The sequence below is a fragment of the Prinia subflava genome, chromosome 10, assembly GCF_021018805.1.
Source record: "Prinia subflava isolate CZ2003 ecotype Zambia chromosome 10, Cam_Psub_1.2, whole genome shotgun sequence".
NCBI lineage: Eukaryota > Metazoa > Chordata > Aves > Passeriformes > Cisticolidae > Prinia > Prinia subflava.
The window spans coordinates 10,513,871-10,533,519 of record NC_086256.1 but is presented as its reverse complement, the minus strand read 5'-3'; the positions used below and the strand labels follow the sequence as shown (position 1 = coordinate 10,533,519).

The window sequence follows — 19,649 nt, the reverse complement described above, 5'->3', positions numbered from 1 at the left end:
TATGGTCCAGGAAATAAATTCCTTATAAAATGTTGCCCAGCAGTTGTGGTGGAGCAGAGGCACTATTCCTTTTTTTATTCCACCTGCAGAAAGCCGTTCTGGAGCTTTCATGGAAAGTGCAAGATAGATACAACCTTCTCCTTGGGGAAAGTGCATTTTGCTGAGACATATTCTTCAGCTTAAGAGTGGGACAGAGGATATATTGGTTAAAGGCAACATTACAAGGTATTTTAGAAATGGGGAGAAGGAACAGCACCTTTGAAAATTATAATGATACAGGTTTGAAATAACCCCTGAGAATGCTGGGCAGTGCTTTCTCACAGTGTAATGTAATTACTCCTGCCTGCAAATACTCCAGCCTTGTCTACTTCTCCATTGAGCTGTTACCTTTTCCAGTGTTGCACACTATGTGTCTTTTCATCTTTTAGTTCAATACATTCTGTACGGCCTTGAAATCAAGCATGAGACCTTCAGCAGTGACATTTGGACCCACCTAGCTTTGCAAATCTTTTCCTGTGAGTAGGAGCAGCACAGATGACATTTTACAGCAGTCTGTGGGCTAGTGAGCACTGTTTGGCAGTTCAGAACCCTTGGGCCGGATTTGCTGCTGACTCTGGTTGTTACCAATGGGCCATGAGGCAGCCTCTAAATAGCATTCCTGCTTGAGCTTCCAGGCATCTTCCAGCTGCACATGAGTGACTGTTTCTGAGCCCTTACATTAGTGTAAGGTTTATGTAGAGGCCTTAATTAATGGTGCATAACATTTGAGGAGACAATGTGTTGTGGCAGGTAAAGGGGCGTGGAACTGCTGCAGCAGCTGTGAAAAGGAGGGATGGCAGAGAGTGCTTCAGGAAAGCATTGCAAATGCCAATTTCACTGTCTTTGGGTGCAAATTCCTGTGCAATAAAAATCATCATCTGGTGTCAGCACTGAATCAGAGGCTGTGTCCTTGCCAGTTACAGTGCAGAGCAAGCAGGGAAACTCTGAACTGAAATGCTTGCCATCTCTTCTGTCTCCTCTTGCTCTAGGAAGATGGCTCTGTCCCCAGCACATGCTCATGTGCAGGCAGTTGGTGGGTGTCTTCCCTAGAGCACACTGAGAAGCAGTTGGTGATGCCTTTATTAGGGAAGAATTCATAATGAGAAATCTTATCCAAGAGGCAGCGGGCCTCTGTGGGCTTTTCATCCTTTCAGCACAGGTTTTAATGTTGGAAGTTTGGTTTTGTTCGAGTCTGTGTGGGAGCACATGTAAGAGAGCTCTGGCTGCTCCCTCAGGACCTGCCCTGACTTACTGGCATCTGGTGTATCCAGACCTGTACTATTGCAATGTCATTGGAAGGGGTGGTGCTGGTCCAGACAGCAAAGCTGCTGAGATGATTGGAAGTCTAGTAGTCCTGTCTTTGGTATGCCTACTTCTGTGTCAGAGCAACTACTTATCTGACATTCCAGAGCTGCAAGAGGCTTTTCTTTATTTTGAGTTTTCACCCATTCTGGCACTCAGTTGATGTACATATCTTTGGAGAAAGGGATTAAAGCCCAGGAGAAAATACCATTAAGAGGAGTCACAACAGAAAACAATTCCCTCTGGCTGTTCTACTGTGCTGCCTTTGACAGCCTTTCCCACATGTGGAGCAGCAGCAGGGCCTTTGTCCCTGCAGACCTGTTACTTTAGTTACTTGGTGCTTGCTTTTGCAGTCCATTCCTGAAAACCGAAGCACATCAACAAATGAGATTGACTGCATCTCTTCTCCATAGCTGGCTTCTCTCTGCTGCTGTGTTAGCTCTTGGGAGTCTTTTCTCAACAGCAAAAAAGCTGAAGCTCTTTTCCTATCCTGACCTCCATGCAAAGTGACATGAAGAGGATTGAAGCATGCTGTGGGTATTGCTGTTTGGATAACACAAAAGCTGAGCTGCAAATTCTGGGCCTAGCCAGGTCCTTGTGCTTCACTGTCTTTCAGATCTCTTTCCAGGATCTCTCTTCTCCTTCCAGTGCCAACACTGAACATTAGAGCAGTGCTAATCAGCTGCTCTTGTCCTAGAAAGCTGGCAGCTTTCTGTAGATTTCAGCCACCTGCTGAAAAGGGGACCTGAAGGAAAGTTTGGTCCCTCCCTTGCTGCCAGTGTCAGCCTGAGCAGTGGGCTCAGCTGGTGAAAAATTATTGCAAGTAATTATTCTTCCACAGAGCTGTCTTCTCTGTCTTTCAAGGCCACTGTTGAAACAAGCACATTTTACTGTGTGGTCTCTGCCTGTAACACCTAGGAACTGGCATGCTGGCATGCTCCAGCTCTGCCATTGCCAGTTTTTGGCATGCCGTGTCTCTGCACCGTCAGGAATCCAGCAGTGCCCTGCCATGCTGGACAGTCACCTGGTGCAAAGAAAGATGCTGATTTTTCACAGCTGGGACATAGCCTGTGGCCTCTCTAGCTGTGTAACCCCATTTGTCTCTGTCTCTGGGAACTGTGTGAGCTTTTGCTTTGCAGAGGCAGCACCCAGGGTTTTGGGGAAAGGAATTGTTCCAGCAGGATCAGGATCGAGGTTCCCAGGGCAGTTGAGTGCAGCTAATCCAGCAAGTGCCCATGGTTGCTGTGGTGGGGGTCCTGCATATCTGCAACAGGGCATTGAGAAATGTTGTTAGCTGAGGGCTCCATGGGGAAGCTGTGCGTGGGGGCTGCCACCAGCGGCTCTGCCCTGCCCTGCCCGCAGCCCCTTGCTGCAGGCACGGCGGAGAAAAGCAGCTCCGACCTCCTGCCCACGGCTGTGTGGCGCCAGCATCGTTGTCATGGTGACAGGGGTGTCACACCTGCGGGGCCGCCAGCCCGGTACCGATTTGTGAGCCCTGTGCCGGATGTGTCAGATCACTGGTGAGGCATGTAACCCCCCGGTCACCTTGCTGAGGGGGGTGATCTGCATTAAGCATCCAACCAGGCATCAGCTGGTAGGCATGGGAGTGACACCAATTTAAAGCAGACAGGATTTTACACCAGGAGCCTATGGTGTGTGGTAGCCTCATGAGACGGGAAACAAAGACCCATTTCATTTCCACGTGGGGGCAAAGCACAGCTTGGATTCCTCCCCAAGCAGGTGCTGAAAGGCAGTGCATGTAGCACCTCCAGCCTCACTCATGGCCCTGGCCACCCAGGCTGAGGTGACCCCTCTCTGCTCCATCACTGCGAGGCACAGGGAGCACAGCTCACCCTCTGCTGGGGGTTGCCCTTCTTTAGCTGAAGATTTATGGCTGTTTACAAAGCATACAGTAGCCAAAGCACCTGAGGGAGGGCCCAGAGCCAAACTGTCATCTCAAACGCTGCTATTTTGAGTGTGAGTTTGCAGCAGCAGCTGTCAGCTGCATGAACATGTCCTTTTCCTGTTTCAGATTCTGTACAATAGCCAGAGTGTGGAGGTGGACGGCCACTCAATGAAGAAACTCATAAGTGACCTGCAGCCAGACACGGACTATTCTTTTGTGCTAATGAACCGTGGGAGCAGTGCAGGGGGGCTCCAGCACCTCGTCTCAATCCGCACTGCTCCTGATGTCTTGCAAAGCAAACCCATCGCCACAAACAAGTACATACAGGAAGGAAAATTCACTCTAACTCTTCCCAAAGTGCAGACCACCGTGCCAGTTCGGTAGGTGCCATGCCTGGGTGGAGGAGGCAGTGTGGGGGGCTGGGAGTGGGGAGAGAAAGGCAGGGCAGACCTCTGCCAACATGTGGATTTTGTAACCTGGGAGTGAATTTCCAGGCAGGCTGTGGTACAGAGGCAGGCATTTACCCATAACATGGGATCACGGTCTTGGCTCTTTCTGAGCAAATATTGACGTGTAATAAAATTAAGACAATTCTCTGACAGTTTGCCCTCACCCTCGTGGGTATACTCCAGATGCTACCAGCAAAAATACAGTTGAGGATCAGGAGGGACTTTCTCTGACACTGTATAATATCCTTTAAATAAATAATGCCTAAAGCCTCAAGGAGATTAAAAAAGCGAGTTTATGGAAGTCTTATTCGTTGCTGTGGTATCCTTGTGCTGAAGCACAATTTCCCCAGGGTTCTTGCTACAATCCGATTATATAAATGTCCTTCTCACAGCTCCTACACCACCCTCTGGAACCCAGTCTGTAGATCTTCATTATCCTAATGAGTGCTAATGGCAGTATTCTTTTCTCTGGTACAGCTGGAAACCAGCTTTTTCCTTACTGAGCCCTTTTTCAGCTTAAAGGGCAGGGAAAGGAGTAGGCCATCCTTGAGTCATGCAGCACACATTATTTGGTGACCTGCTGCAGAGATGGCTCAGAGTCCAGTGCTTACACTTCTCCCTCCCTTCCCAGGTGGTACTACATCGTGGTTGTGCCTGCAGACCAGAGCACCAGCACCCTGACTGCTCGGTGGCGGACGCCTGATGAGATGGAGCTGGACCAGGTAGGAGCCTGTAGCAGCTGCTGTGATGGAAGGGATTCCCAGGCAGCCCAGCACACTCTGCCCAGGCCCTCTGGCAGCAGCATGGATGCAGCAACACAAGAGCAGGCACAACACATCAGAGATGGGGGCTGTGGGATGGGTGCTCACTCAGCCTTCCTTCATGACACCATGTGGGAAGGAGACTGGAGTCAGGCTAAGGAGGAGCCACCTCCCAGAATGTGCCCCCTTAGGAGACCACACTTGAGTGTCTCTGAGCTCTGGCCAGGACAGTCCTGTCACAGGTCTTACAGTCCTTGCAGCCTTTTCCAGATGAAATGACCATGCTTATATTGAAAACAAGCTAGGAGAGAAAATCATTGGTTTCATTTTATTAAGCTTTTTTGTCAGGAGGCTTTTCCCTCTCTTGACAGTACCTAAGCCTGCAGTGTAGATAAAGAGTTCATTCTTGTATCTAACAAAACCTGCAAAGCTCCCTTCACACCTGCTTGTTAAGGGCTTTGAGCATTCACCAGCCATTACCCCAAGATGCAGCTTTCCTGTGCCAGGAGTGCTCTGACACCTGAGGCATGGAACATGTGCAGGTGTCAGGAGACTCCCACACAAGGGCTTTGTGAGCTCTTTTTTCCCCATACACACCACCACCCCCAAAGTGTAAAGGAAAAATTCCAAGAATCCATGCACAGAAAGATCCATTAAGAGAACAAAGTTGCAAGCTTGAAGCACTCGGAAATGGCAAATGGTTAAAAGCTGTAAGTGAGCCCTTGGCTTTATTTACACAATCACAGTGTTCTTGTGAGGTTCCAGCTCCACAATGTGTATTTGTGGTTCTGTTCTGCAAATGAAGCACAGCTGTGTTATGGAGAACCATCACCCACATGTCTCCTGCGTATTTTCATTGCAGTTTTCCTGCATCACAGATGTCACTAGAAAATGAAGACCATCATGAGGAAGGTTGCTTGGGTTTCAGCTTTAGATGGTTGAAAGCTGTTGAAAGAACTAGTTTCTGTCTCTGTCTCATCCAGCCCCAGGCAAATGATTTAAGACAAAATTTTCATTAGCATCCAGTGTCTTGCATATTGTGATTTTTTTGAGTGCTCAGTTTGAGATTCTAGAGCTCTCGTTTGCAAAGCCTAAGCATCTCCAGCTGCAGAGAAAGTCAATAGGGGCTGGATAGAGTCAGTACTATAAAGAAAATACTAAGTTTTCTTGAAAAACAAAACAAGCTGGTGTCTTTTCAATTTGGCATTTAAATTAAGTGGACATTTTTTACATTAATGTTGCAGTGTTTCTGTTCTCCATCCGTAAATTTGGGATAGTCACTTTTATCTTGACTCATATGGGTGTTTGGAAGATAAGATCATTAATGTTTGTGAAGTACTTTTAATAGTATAGTGATCAGCACCATAGAAAAGCCCATGAGGAAATTATTAATTTTGTCCTCAGAGCTGGATTTGAATAGTAAGCAATAAACAAGGCCTCAGGCTGCATAATGCAGAGAAGAAAACAAAATGTGGAATATCTGCTCTTTGATTAAGCAGTGTCTGTCCTGTATTGAACAAAGCAGGGGACTTAGAGAAAAGATAGTCTGTGACTCTGCAGTCAAGGGTGCAGCAGAATGCACATACGTAAGGCAGCTGAATTAATTTTGGACAGGCAATAATAATTTTCTGATTTTTCGGAGTCTGAAGTTTGCAGGCCTAGCAGTTTTCTGATGCAGTCTTTTGCTGTGTGTTTCATGTATAAGTGGCAGAAGCCTCCAGCAACCTTAACCACAACTGCAGCCCTGTGGTTTTGTGTACATGCACATAGAGCTGCACTTTCTACCCCAAAGATCTCAGCTGTAATCTCAGCCAGATGCAAGAGATGGGTGTAGGAAGCAAACTCCACACTCCAAAAACTATCTTTCTCCTTTTTCCCCTCAGGATTACAATGACATTTGTGAAACTAAGATTTCTCCAACCTCTTTTTTCGTGGTTTTTTTTTTGTTTTGTTTTGTTTTTGGTTTTTTTGTGGGTGTTTTTTGGTTTTTGTTTTTTTGGTTTTTTTGGGGGTTTTTGGGGGGGTTTTTGTTTGGGTTTTTTTGTTTTTGTGTTTGTTTGTTTGTTTGTTTTTTGGTTGTTTTTTTGTGTGTGTGTGTGGTTTTTTTTTGTTTTGTTTTTTGTTTTGGTTTTTTTTTGTTTTGGTTTTTTTTTTTTTTTTTTTTTTTTTTTTTTTTTTTTTTTTTTTTTTTTTTTGGTGTTTTTGTTTTTACTGGTGATAGTATAATGACAAGATATAGTTTTCCTAAATTGCTTCTATGTGAGTACTGATAAGAGGACAAGGATGGACTGTCAAGGGGAAAGAGTGAGGGGTTTCTTACCCAGCCTCTCCTCCTCAGGGGGAGTAGGCCCAGCTCAGCAGTGTGACTTGGTGTGTACATTACTGTCCCTAGCCCTCTGATGTTCCCCATCTGCCCTGACAATGTTACATTGATACATCTCTGTGTGAAATGGATTTCGTCCCTTCTTCATTTTGAATTAGAATTTGTCTTCCAAACTTGATGTTCATTTTTATTCATTGGAAAAAAAAGATCTTTAAACATTTGACAGTCATTCTTAGCAGTGCAATTGGATTTTTGTACTTTATATCCTTTTTCATGAATTTGAGTCTATGAAATTTGCCATTTTTACTCTGAACATTCCATGAAATCTGTTACCATTCTGTGTGGTTTAAGCAAAGCTCTGCCTGCAACACAGCAGCAGGTGAGATACAGAGGCACTGACAGAAGGGAGACACAGCAAATGTCACTTTTTCCCTAAACGTCGGCATCAGCTGTAATTCACGTCCAGTGTCCACAGAGAGTGTGAGCTGCTGTCCAGAGCAGTAATCAGGCCACAGAACGTGGCTTGCTTCCCTCACAGCCCATTGGGATACATAACTCAGGGGGACAGTCCCAGCCAGGCTGTCTGAGCTCTAACATTTACCAGGACTCAGGACGCTTCCAAAGTTGAGATCCTAGTGGAGGTTCTTGCAGGGGGGTTCTGCAGACAGGTGCCCCAGCCATGCCTGAATGGGTAATGCTTGCCTCTGGTTCCTTAGTACCACCAGATACACATCAAATCCAGTTACCTTCTCCCTTCCCTCCACCCCTGCCAAGTGCTGCAGCCAGCGAGGTGACAGCCCAAGGCGGTGTCACGCTGTCAGCAACAGTGATGGCACCTTGTTTGTCCCCAGCTGCTGGAGGCCATCAGCCAGGGGAGTCAGAGCAGACGGCAGCGACGCCAGGCAGACAGGCTCAAGCCTTACATTGCTGCTCAAGTGGATGTGCTGCCTGAGACCTTCACCCTGGGGGATGAGAAGAACTACAAAGGTTTCTACAACAAGCCTCTGTCTCAAGACCTGAGCTATCGCTGCTTTGTGCTGGCCTCGCTGGAGGATGGGGACACGGTAAGGACGTTCTGTGGGGGGCACAGCCTGTCCTAGCAGAGCTGAGCTGGGCTCTGGGCAGGCAGGGTGAGCAACTGCTGCAAGGCAGCATGACAGAGTTTTCTGTGAGGGGAGGAGGGAGGCTGCATCGCTGGCCTGAACGAGCTGAGGCAGCTGTGGGAATTGACTTGATAAATGGTGTTTTTGGAGGGAAATGGCACCGTGTGTTCCACATAACAGATGAGAGTGGAGGACAGTGTCAACACACACGTTCTGCACAGGCTCAGTTGTGGCTTGCTGGGCTGTGCTCAGAGCAGAGCTTGGCACGTGGCTGGGATGGGTTCTCCTTCTGCTTTGGTTCAAGTCGGTGTCTGTAGAAAACAGTCCACAAAATCCTACCCTGCACAGTGACTGCTGAGACTCTGCAGTGAACAGGATGTTCCTCCTGCAAACCTGCCCTCACAGGCACCTCTCTGCCCAGAGTTTCACTTGGAGATGACACCTGGAGAAGCAAACCTGTCTCCCATCACAGTGGATTATCAGCAGGGTGCTGATCAGAGGTGCACACCTCCCTGCTGTGCGGGCATTCCTGCTCCTGCACATCTCCCTGCTGGAATTCAGCAGCACACGGGGCCTGGCCAAGGGAGAGGCTGATGCAGTGAGCAACGAGCAGCACAGCAAGACCTGGGCATCAATGTCCAGCTGTAAACACAGGGCAGGAGTGGTGGTGGCTGCAGTAGCAGTGGCCAGTGTGTAAATAGTGGAAATAACAGAGATGGACCAAATCCTTTGGTTGGATTCCAAGCTGTGGCTTCCTTCCTCAGCCTCATTTGCTTGCTCATTAGGCCTGATTGAGTTCATTACTCATCCAGCTCATGTGTTCTTGTGGAAAGATGTGCACACAGGTGAGGGAAGAAGAGTTACAGATTAACAACTAGGTAAGGCAGAGGCCTTGAGATCCACTATCCTGACAATCCCTTTCAAGAAGAGGTGACCTTAACTAGTTGATCCCAATGACAATCATCATCTCCTCACTAGCATAGATCTGCCACAGCCCTCTAGTAAGCCACCAGCCAGCAGTAGCACCCCTACAAACCTCCTGTATACCCTGCTCCTACAGACCACCTTTCTGCATGCCCTGCTGCATCACATCCACTTTCACTTGGAGCATGAGGCACTCTGTCCCAGGCTGTGCACTATCCATCCCCCCCCCCGCTCCTCTGAAATTGCTTGCTGTGTCTCTAGTGTCAGCAGGAGAGCATAACATTGCCCTTCTTCAAAGGCAGAGGGAATGTGATTGAAACACTGTCTCTGGGAGCAGGGACTCCTGCACCTCGCAGTCTGCCTTTGGAAATGCCACTGAGATAACAGTCCTGATCTCTTCTGCATCTAGCTTCCCTTGGAAGGTGATGCCTCCAAAGTGTGTCTGAAAATATATGAATCTTTGCCCCTTGCACAGAGCTTTGGAGATGTCACACCTTGCTGCACACATCAGCATGTGCTCCTTCCCTCCTCCACCATCAATGCACCTTCCTAGGGAGTCACAGGTAAAGCCTTTTTGCCTCCCTCACAGAGTAGCCACTTGCCCAAGAAAGGGGAGTCACAGGTTTTCTTGTCTGTGCCATGCTCAGAGCTGTAGCTAACTCCCTGCCTTTTTGTTTGAACTGGACAAAGGGGTGTAGGAACAGTCTGATGGGTTGCAGTGGTCCTTTGCAGACTTCTCTAAGAACAGAATTAAACCAGGGGCTGGCAGCTATTTCATTGTTGAAAAAGGGTCTTGTAGGACTGAAAGGTTTCACAAAGTGGCAACTCCCCCATGCTTCTTTCCCAGACAGTGGCACCTTTGCTGATAAATCTGAGAGCAGCTAGGATGCTGAACTAGTGCATGCTGCCAGAAGGATGTCCCAGATAAGAGCATTTTCTGTACTCCACACATTTGAAACCTGGCTGGGATCAAGGGCACCTGTGAGAGTAGATCAGGATGTGCATTTGTGTGACACCAGCAGGCTTGATTTTTCCCTTTCTTCTCCTCACATATGTGAAGACATGAAGTGTGTGTTTAAACTCCAACCTTAAAGCAGGAGATTTATAGATCCAAAGGCACCTCCTCTGTGACCAAAACTTTCTGTGGCAGGAGCAGAGATTTCTCATTCCTTAATGCCTGGCAGCAGGTGCTGCTCAAAATCCACAGGCATGGAATTGATACAGCTTTGGCCCTCTCTAATAGGGGGAAAGGATTTGTTTTTGCAGCATTTAACCCTTCTGACCCAGCAACACTGAGCTGTGAAGGTAAAACACAACTCCATCAGTTTTAGCAGCAGCAGCAGAACATCAGGTGCAGTGTCATTTTTCTGCAGGAAGGGTTGGGGTCTCTGCTGATTCCATCTAGCTAGTGGGGCTAGAAAGCTGTCCCTTCAGGTTATAAATCACTGCGCTGCCACATTGCAGAAAGGAAAGGAACCTGTAAGAATGAGCCTCTTTCTAAGGTCTGTTTATCAAAGACATCAGGTAGAAAATGTTCCTGTCATTTCATTCCTTTAAGAAAACCCGCCTCTCCCAGCAGGGGTTTTCCTAATATAACTCTATCCTGAAGAGATGTGTTGATATCAGCACAGCAGGTATTGTAAACCACTTAGGAATCATCAGCCAGCCCCATTGTGCAATTGGTTGGGATTCAGAAGCTTGTGATTTGGATCCAAGAGAATGCAGGGCTGGCGAATGGCACTTAGCTGGGCTTCTTCAATTTTGCACCTCCAGGTCAGGTTTGTCAGCCATGAAGTTGCTGGCACTGGAACTCTTTCCACACCAGCGAAGTTCCTGGCACCCAGAATGTGTCAGGCCAGGCAGAAACTGTTGCCACAGCATGACCTCCACTGATGCCAAGGGAGGGAGTATCTCATGGTGTGTTCCTGAGGTTTGAGAAGCATGACCATTCTCTGCTAGCCAGAAGCAAGGGGAAACCTCAGCATTTCAGGGATGCAGCTGTTGCTTTAGCATAATGGATGCTTGCTTTTCTCTCCCTCTCCTGCCTGTGCTCTTCAGAAGAGATACGCAGCCAGCCCCTACTCGGATGAGATCGTGATGGAAGTGGCGTCAGCAAAGCAGCAGGACGAGCCAGAGATGCTGTGGGTGATGGGACCCGTGCTGGCTGTGATACTCATCATCATCATTGTCATTGCCATACTTCTCTTCAAAAGGTGAGATCCAGTCTGGGACATGGCAGTTACAGCATGAGCCCTGGAGGCGCTGGTACCTTCAGGGCCTTCCTTGTAACCCTCAGATACAGGGTGCTCTGGCAGACAGCCCTTGGTGGTCCTTGGGGAGGAGGAAGGTCTCTGTCTGGCACAGCAGAAGGCTGCTTTGTAAGAGAGCAGAAGGTGGTTAATATCAGCCCCAGGATACAGCTGCTGGGGGTTCTGGAAGCATATGAACAGTGGGACAGAAGAGAGCAGCTTTGTCCCTGAAGCCAGTCTGGCTGCTCTCTGGACACAACATCTTGGATTGGCAGCCTTGGGAACTTCTCTAGTATTGACTCCCTGTAGAAATTGCCTGCTTCATCTGTGGCAGCTGCCCCCTCCTGTGAATTTCGACCAAAGAACGTGACCTTGGTGGTGAGAACAGGGCATGGATGTGACAGGCTGAAATCAGAGTGGAGCTCTGTTCTTAGGGCCTCTCAGTCCTGACTGTGGATCAGAACCACCCTCGCACTGTGCTCCCTGTGAGAGCAGACATCTCCTCTTGCCTGGCAGAGCAGTCCTGCTCCAGTTGTAACTGCAGCGTGTGATGGTTGCTTGTCCTCAGGAGGAGCCAAGGGTTGCATTTGCATGTGTCCATGTAGCCTCTTCAATAACAGTAGGTCATTCTCTATCAGCTCAGCTCTGAGGTTCTGCTCCTCCTGGCCTCTCTATTTACATATGTCTCTCTAGCTGGGGAAGGGAGCTGCCTTTGTTGTCTGATTAAATGGAGTTCTGCTGTGCACGTGCAGTCAGTGCCTTTCTGTGTCAGTGATCATCTCCTTTCTTCTGTTCCTGCTTTTCCCTGGATCTAGTAAGCAAGAAAGGTATGAATCCATTTTATCTTTTTGTTTTCCTAAAATTTCAAGTCTATTTCCCTTTTTAAAAATCCAGCCTGAAGCTACTGAGGGGCATCTTTGTTTTTGGGAGTGTGGAGCATGCCAACCTTAGGAGTTTACAAAGACTTTGTTTCCTCAAAGGTATCAGCCTCCTAGCAGTTGTCAGCCTCTCACAGCTCTCAGGGAGAAGTTCCAACATAAAGACTTCCCAGATTGCTTTTTCAACTAAATTAAAAATAAAAAAAAAACCCAACAATAACAGCAGTTATAGGGGTTCCTTTGTTTTCTCGGTCACTTCAGACTGAGAGCTGTTCCCTCAACAATGCAGGTGCATTCTTGCAGTCTCTAATGAGGAAGCTTTGAGGGAATACTGGGCAGCTGTAAGAAACAACATGTTTGCTGGTCTTTAATGAGAGGAAACGGCACCAGAGGGGATTTCTGTACCAGGGCCCCATAGAAGATATTCCCACCTTGCCTTAGCTTTGATTGTCCCAGAGCCATGTGTGTGGAGCACCAGGAAGCACTAGCCTGTGGTGCCCAGACCTGACATATGTCCCTGCTGCATCTTAGCCCGTGGAGGAGCAGCAGATCCTCTTCCAGCACCACCCACATGCTCAAGTGATGCTGTGGTTTTGGCTGTCCGGCCTATCTGTGGAGGCATTTTCTCCCAAAGTGTCTGTGTGTAATATTCACCATGGCCAGTCTGTAATGGGAATGAATTGAAGCTGAGCAGCAGTGGGTAGCTTGGGATCTGGAGGATGGTTTAGCAGTTGCCCTGACTGGGCTAACAAGACAGAGACAAAGTTTAATTATGTGCTGTGCCCGTCCCCCAAAAAAGATGGCCCAATTTGCTTGAGGACTGGTACACAGTAGCACACTGCAGATCCTGCTGTGCTCCTGATAGGAGGTTTATTTGTTGGCTGTGTAGTCTCCATTCTTTCTATCAATGCTCTCAGTCCTCCAGCTCTTTTGTCTTGGTCCAGGCAGCTGGAAGGCTTCTGAGATGTTGAGATGCCTCAGAGCAGTGTAAGACTCACAACTTGGTTCTCCCCATTGAGCATCTGCAGTGTTTGCTGCAGCCTCAGGCTGCAGATGGAGCTTGCTTACAGGCTGGGTCACACAAGGAACACATGCAGGTTTCATTCATGATTTATGCACTAAGTTTTCACTAAGTGCTTCTCATTAGTGGCAGCCCAGCATGCCCAGCCCTGATGGAAGTGAAAATGCCCTGTTCCTGTGAGAGCATTTGGGATCATGCATGGTTTCAGGGTCTCCACCATCCAGGGATGCAGCTGCCTTTGTGCAGAACTGGCAGCCCTTCAGTGAGCTTCCAGGTGCCTCACAAGGAGCTCCAAAGCAGAGACTGACTTGCCATTTGCAGGCTGGTAAATGTGCTAGCATTCATGCAGAGCAGCAGTGCTGCAGCTCCCTCTCTTCCGGGAAACATCAGGTCAGCAGAGGGGTTCAGGCAAAATCCATTTGGGGGTTGTAGCTAAAAGACAAAAGTCTCTTTGTATTCCTGCATGCTTAGTGCATTGGCCAAGTGCCAGGGTCAGCACAGGCTCAGAAATGAGAACTGCTGAGAACTGCTGTGCTGCTCCTGCCCAACACCCTCTCCAGCCCTTGGGTATACCCACCATATTTGTAATCTAGAGCTAGAAGTGGGACCTAGAGATTCACTAGAAACTCTTCTTGCAGCATTATATTTTCCTTAATATTCACTTGTCCACTTTTTGATTGGATCTGTCCCTGCTTCGCCTGTGAATTCCAGCAAGAGCCTGCGGTGGTGGCATCGCTTTAGGCATAAATATAGCATGAAGAGACAACATTGTATTTTATTGTTCCATTAATTCACGCCTTGGGTGCCTTCAACCATTCAAGACATGTATTAATGGCCCAATAAAACACACCCTGAAGAGCCTTTACACTATTATATTACAGCATTCTATATTTAAATATTTCTAATACATGAAAAAAAATTTTATTATATCCTTCCACTACAGGAAATAGTTCCTAGAGACAGTAAGAGGAAACAGCATCTTGCATCTATCTGCATTTTCTCTAATAAATACTATGCAGAATACCACATTTCAAAACTGTGCCTCACTAATCAAACATCTGACATTGCTTATATGTACTCTTTCCTGTTTCACAGATGGGAGATTGGAGGCACTGAAGATGGTATGACTAACCCAGACCCCCAGGAGCCTGGGATGGACCTGGGTGTCTGGGACACAGGGACACAGACTCCTTCCTGGGGTGATTCATGCCAGAACTCACCTGCTTGTCTCTGCCCTCTCTGTCCACAGGAAAAGGGCACATTCCCCCTCTTCCAAGGATGAGCATTCCATCGGCCTGAAGGACTCACTCTTGGCCCACTCGTCTGACCCAGTTGAGATGAGGCGGCTCAACTACCAGACTCCAGGTAAGGAGCAGCTCGTCCTCCTGAATCCTGCTTCTTCTGGTTCTCCTTCTCCATGTCCCCCATGCCAGAGGCAGAGTTGCAGTCCCTCCACCCTCCAGGAGATCCACACCTTCTCAGTCACAGTGACACAGAGTGGGCTTTAGACCAAGGATGTCCAGGTGTCTGCTCTCTGGGTTGCAAACCCTTCTCCCTGGCCCTGTCACTGCAGGGCCATGAGGCTGGGGAACCTGGATGGGGCTGGCCTGTTGTGTGGTGTGTGTCAGACATGGTGTGAAGCTCATTACAGTTGTCCTGAGCTGGGAGGAGCCTCCAGCAGTTGGGAGTGTTCATACCTGGGATGCTCCCAGGTGCAGAACAGGCTTAACCCTGGCTGAGCTTCAGTGCTAAGCACAACTGGTGCAGAGTTGGCCACATGGGCTGCAGCTGGGGCAGTCAGGAGGTACACGGAGCACTTACATTGCTGAGGGTATCCCAGCAGCTTCATTCTGGGACCTTTGACTCTCCTATTCTGCTCAGCTAAGAGTCAAGAGAAGAGCTACCTGCAGACAGTAGTGCTCTGCAGCCAGTGCTGTGGCCCACTGAAGGACCCTGCTGATCATGGGGGTCTCAGTGCAGAGGATAGTTCAGTAAATGCCATTCTCTGCATGCTGCTTTCACTGGCCTGGGATGCCTCAGGCTGTAGCTTTGCCAGCTCATGGAGGCAACTGTACTTCACACTGCAGAAAGGTCTTGTGCTGCTGCTTTGTGTCTGCACGTCTGTGATGGCACCGAAAGCACAGTGCCTGTCATTGTAGTGATCAGAGACAGGCTCGCCCTGACTCCTTCAGAGCCTGTCAGAGAGTCCAAGTCCTAGATGAACTGAGGGACCACTTGGGCTTTTGTGATGGAGGGAGCAGTTCAGCAGCAAATGAGGCACACACAGCTCTCTTCTAACTTGCAGCTCCTCCTGGTCTGTAACCTACTTTCCTTTTCCTCCTGCTGCTCATTCATCTAAGAGCTTTCATCTAACAGGAGAGTTTTGAAGGGGCCATTTCCTGGTGTAAAACTGCTGTGTCTGGCAGGGGGGGCAGGAACAGCCTTTCCTGTTGCCACTCACAGCAGTCTGGCTCACACCTGGGGTGAGCTACACCAGCACATCTTTTTCTGTGCCAGAGCAGCTGTCAGGGGTCCACAGTTAGTGCACCTCCCGGGCAGAACCAGTGGCAGATCTCACGTGTGGGCAGCAGCAGCAGGCTGGTAGTTGCCAGCAGACCTGGCACACTAATTGGCCACAGCACAGCACAGGATGGTGTCACAGCATGGGAGGAAAATGCTGTGGGGATTTGGGAGGCACGTGTGCCAGAGGAAGATCATCTCAACAGGCAGATCATCAGGGGCAGCACTAGGGAGGGGTCACACACAGTCAGCAACAGCATGCAGCTTCTTGAGGAGGAGCTCAACAGGGCTGCTCCAGAACAGCTGTGCATGGGGACAGGCCTCTGTGACATGTCTCCATGTGTGCACAAAAGCCATCTTTGCTGTGTGCTTGTGGTTTGCATTGCGTGGAGGATTGTGACAAGTCAGGCTGGCATCTGCTCCCATCTTCAGAGAGGTCAGGGTGCTGGCAACAAGGACGTCCCTTGCTAGACCTGTAGCAAGATTCAAGAGCTGCCCTCAGAGAGACAGGGAGCCAGGAAATTTTCTTTTCCTGTCTGTGAGGGAGGATAAGCCAAAGATGCTGCTCATTTGATAAGTTTGCAGAGCTACCTGGAGAGACAAAACCAAGCCCAAGTGCCCAGTTAGTTCACTCAAGACAGCAGCAGGACCCTGGGATACTGCCAGACTCCCCTACCAAGAGACAGCACTCTGCCCTCCTCCCCTTCTCCCCACTGCATCCCTTGTGAGTCTGTGAGGAGTGGAAGCGGGTGTTGTGCAGGTTGAAGTGCCTGTTCCAGCTCCTGAGGAGCTTGTCCTCATCAGTGAGGCACAGGAAATCCACCAAGCCCAAGGGGCCCAAGCTGTTGCCCCAGTCACCTGATGGAGGTCGAGGCAGGGCTGTGAGGATGCACTGACAGGAGGTGCTGGCCACCAGCCCTGGTAGTTGGTCTCTCTGCTGGAGCTTGCTGAGCAGGGAAAATTTGTTTAATGCATAATTAATTGGTCTACTGTTATTAAATATTAAGCTTTCTCATTTTTGTGGGTTTTACTTCAGACAAGGGTTATTCCCCACTGCTGGCCTCCCTGTACTAACACACTACTGTGCCAAGTCACTGAGAGGATACAGGACCAGGCAGTGTCCCAATACACCATGAAATGAGACTGGGTTGTGCTGCTGATGAGCTGTGAGCGAGCTGGAGGCTCAGGGGCACTGAGCAGAGGTGGCTGGGGCTGAGTGCAGACCCCCTGGCCACCCAGTAGCACAGATGCTCCTTGTGCTTGCCATCTACTGCCCTTGCAGGCTTCCCTGGGGCATGGGGCTGGGGCCAGTGGGGTGAGAAGTGTAGCTCTCAGTGTCACATGAAGGCCTGTGGACTCTCACAAATAGCTCCAGCTCCACGTTTTTGCCAGTGTCAGGGGAGCCAACAGCCTGCTGTGTAACAGCCAGTTGCAGAGCAGCCCCCAGGGCCAGGCAGTCAGTCCTATGCAGGAGGGAAGCTCCCGGTGCTGTGGCATATGGTGCTTTCCTTTTCATCTTCATCTCGTTGTCTTTCCATCTCTGAACCTCTGCAATGATAACTAAAGGCTAATGGGATTTCTGTTCTTGCCCCGTTTCTTTTCTTTGCAGGTGCCAGTGTCCCCTGTTGCCCGAATATCTCAAGTTAGTTTTAACTCCTGTTTTTATCTTTCGACACCTTTTGCTTTTTCTTTCCCTTTTTCTCTCGTCTCTGTATTTTTTGTTTCAATGTCATGAAGATCACCTTCACTCACAGCAGACTGTAAAATGGCAGTGACTTCACTTTCTGACATGATGTGTGAGGCGAGGCTCGGTACTGCTCGCATGGCACTACAGCAGCTCACCGCAGCACAGTGCAGAAGGGAAGGTCCTGAGTGATGGGCTGCTAAGAGACTTCTGCAGCAGCCCTTCCCCTGCTCTCCAGCCTCCTACCCCCTCAGAGGGGTAGGCCAGGCTCTGCCATGGTGCCAGGCCTGCAGCTGGCCCTGCGTGGGGACTGATAACCTTGGCTGTTCTGGAGGGAGTGGCCAGCTGAAAACCCCAAATGGACAAATTGAAGGATGCTCTTCAGTGGTTGAACACACTCTCTTCCTATCTCGGGCAAACTGGTTTCCCTAGGCTGGGTCACCTCAGTCATAGCCTTAGGCAGAACACATGATGGTCTCTGGACTGTCTGTATTTGATGTGCTTCACAGTGCTGGTACCAGAATCCCAGGCACAAAGGAGGCACTTTCTGCTCTAGCAGCTTGGATGGAGCAGTACCAGCCTGTGGATAAAAGTGCCCCCTTATCACTTGTCTTCTGAGCTTCAAGTTCATCCTCAAACAGCCATAAAAGCAATGCCAACCTGCTCTGGCATCTCTGTATGCACACAGGAATGGGAGAAGTATGTAGGATAAATACTTCCCGTGGGAACGGAGCCAAGGGCTTTGCTGTGTGTGTCCCTGCAGGCATTGTGAGACCTCTGAGCTCTTCTAGCCTCGTGGTGATCTCACTGTCCTCTTGCCAGAGCAATTGGAAGAGCTTGTGGAAGTCCTGGCAGTGTGTACAAATCTCCATCTTGCCCTGCACAGTCAGTGGCTGTTTTTCTAGGTTCACCATAATGAAATTCCAGCTTCCTCTTTTTCCCCACCTATTCTTGCAGCTTTTTTGTTGCTGCAACACTTCTCTGGCTGGCAAAACACAAGTTTGGAGAGACCACCTTGTGTTTCTCAGCAGAGATGAGGGTCTGCAGCTCTGCTGTGGTCCATGGCTCTGCTGTACTTTGTACATAATCGTGTTGGAAGAAGCACATACTGTGGCTGTGTTCCAGTCTCTTTCTCCTTCCTGCCCCATACTTCTGTCTTGGTCCCACACTGTTCTCATCATTCAGTTGTTCATCAATGACAGCTCTGCAAAGGCTGCTCCTGAGCTACAGCCGGGAGCTCTGGCATAATGAGGAAATTGTCCCAAAACCAGCATCATCTCTGTCCCTTTGAGTGCCTGCTCAGCCACCTCGGGGATCCTGATGGGTGAAGTGGCAAACAGGACAGGCCCATTTGCAGGAGGACCTCAGCACAAGGTAGAAGCACAAGGGGTATTTCCTTCTCCACCTGTCTGTGAGTTCTCAGGCCATCCTGGATGGCTCTGCACTGCAGGACGAGTGTGTGTTGGACTGGGTCTTGCCTGTGTGCAGGGATGTCAGATGTTTTATGCAGAGGTCTGAGGTGTAACACTTCCATGTTATCACCTCATGACTTGTCACCGTGTCAAATGTGTGTACCCAGCCTGGGGACCGCTCCATCACCTCAGTGGCCCATCACTGCCATCTGTGGCAGTGTTCAGCCTCATGAGCAATTGAGAAGCTTCTGGCTGTTCTCCAGCCTGTCTCCCTGGGTGTGAGTCAACAGCTTCAGCCTATTAATAATCATCATTACCCACGTGGGCTTTCTGGGAAACCCACAGAGCAACCGATGGAGTCACGAGCCTTGGGATTAGGATGACATGTTTCACAATCACGTTCCTGCCAGTTCAACATCTCAGCATCAGAGAAGGAGTTGTGATAGTTAAGCTCTGAATCCCAGGGCCCCAGGAGGGCTCCTCCCAATCCCACATGCATGCCCCCCACAATACATGTCCCCTGTGCGGGATCTGTGGGATCCCCTCCTCTGGGCCTTTCTGTTGAGCAGGGCTTCGGTTGTGCCCAGGATGAGCCATAGTGTTGCATCCCTGGTTTAGCCAGGGCAAGACTTCTGCCATGGCTTGAGCTGCATCCCAACTCACAGCAGCCTCCCAGGAGCTGCTGGAGAGCACATTGCTGCACATGGTGCCTTGCACGGGCCAGCCCAGAAGAGCTGGACTTTGGGCTCTGCCTCTGGAGCATTACTGCAGAGTTAGGCAGCTGTGGACAGAGCTGCTCCTCAGCTCTCAGAACGTTGTGCAGTGTCCTGTCAGGGGATCAGCCATTCTTCCGTGGGGTCCTTCTCATCCTTCTCTAACGCCCTGGGGACCGTGACAGCATCTGCCTACCCGAAAAGCTGTGCACGTGCACTGCAGAGGTTTCACTGCAGGTCTGGCAGAGTTTCTTTGTGGCTAATGCCATGTTAGGGGTAAGCAGGAGGATCAGCCTAAGCCCTTGGCGGTGAGAGCACCAGAGGATCAGTGTGTTCAACTTCAGCCCACGCGGGAGCCCGGGAAG

At 49.4% G+C, this 19,649-nt stretch overlaps 1 protein-coding gene across 4 annotated transcripts in view; it reads left to right on the top strand.

The window, feature by feature from the left end:
* PTPRF (protein tyrosine phosphatase receptor type F) overlaps nt 1-19,649 on the top strand; it is a 376,154-nt gene that overhangs the window by 329,770 nt on the left and 26,735 nt on the right. For all 4 annotated transcript variants that reach the window (XM_063407253.1, XM_063407256.1, XM_063407252.1 and 1 more), the window contains 5 exons: nt 3,374-3,627; nt 4,328-4,418; nt 7,632-7,844; nt 10,866-11,020; nt 14,205-14,320. In XM_063407253.1, the coding sequence (XP_063263323.1) occupies nt 3,374-3,627; nt 4,328-4,418; nt 7,632-7,844; nt 10,866-11,020; nt 14,205-14,320 (829 nt within the window). The remainder of the gene's footprint in view (nt 1-3,373; nt 3,628-4,327; nt 4,419-7,631; nt 7,845-10,865; nt 11,021-14,204; nt 14,321-19,649) is intronic.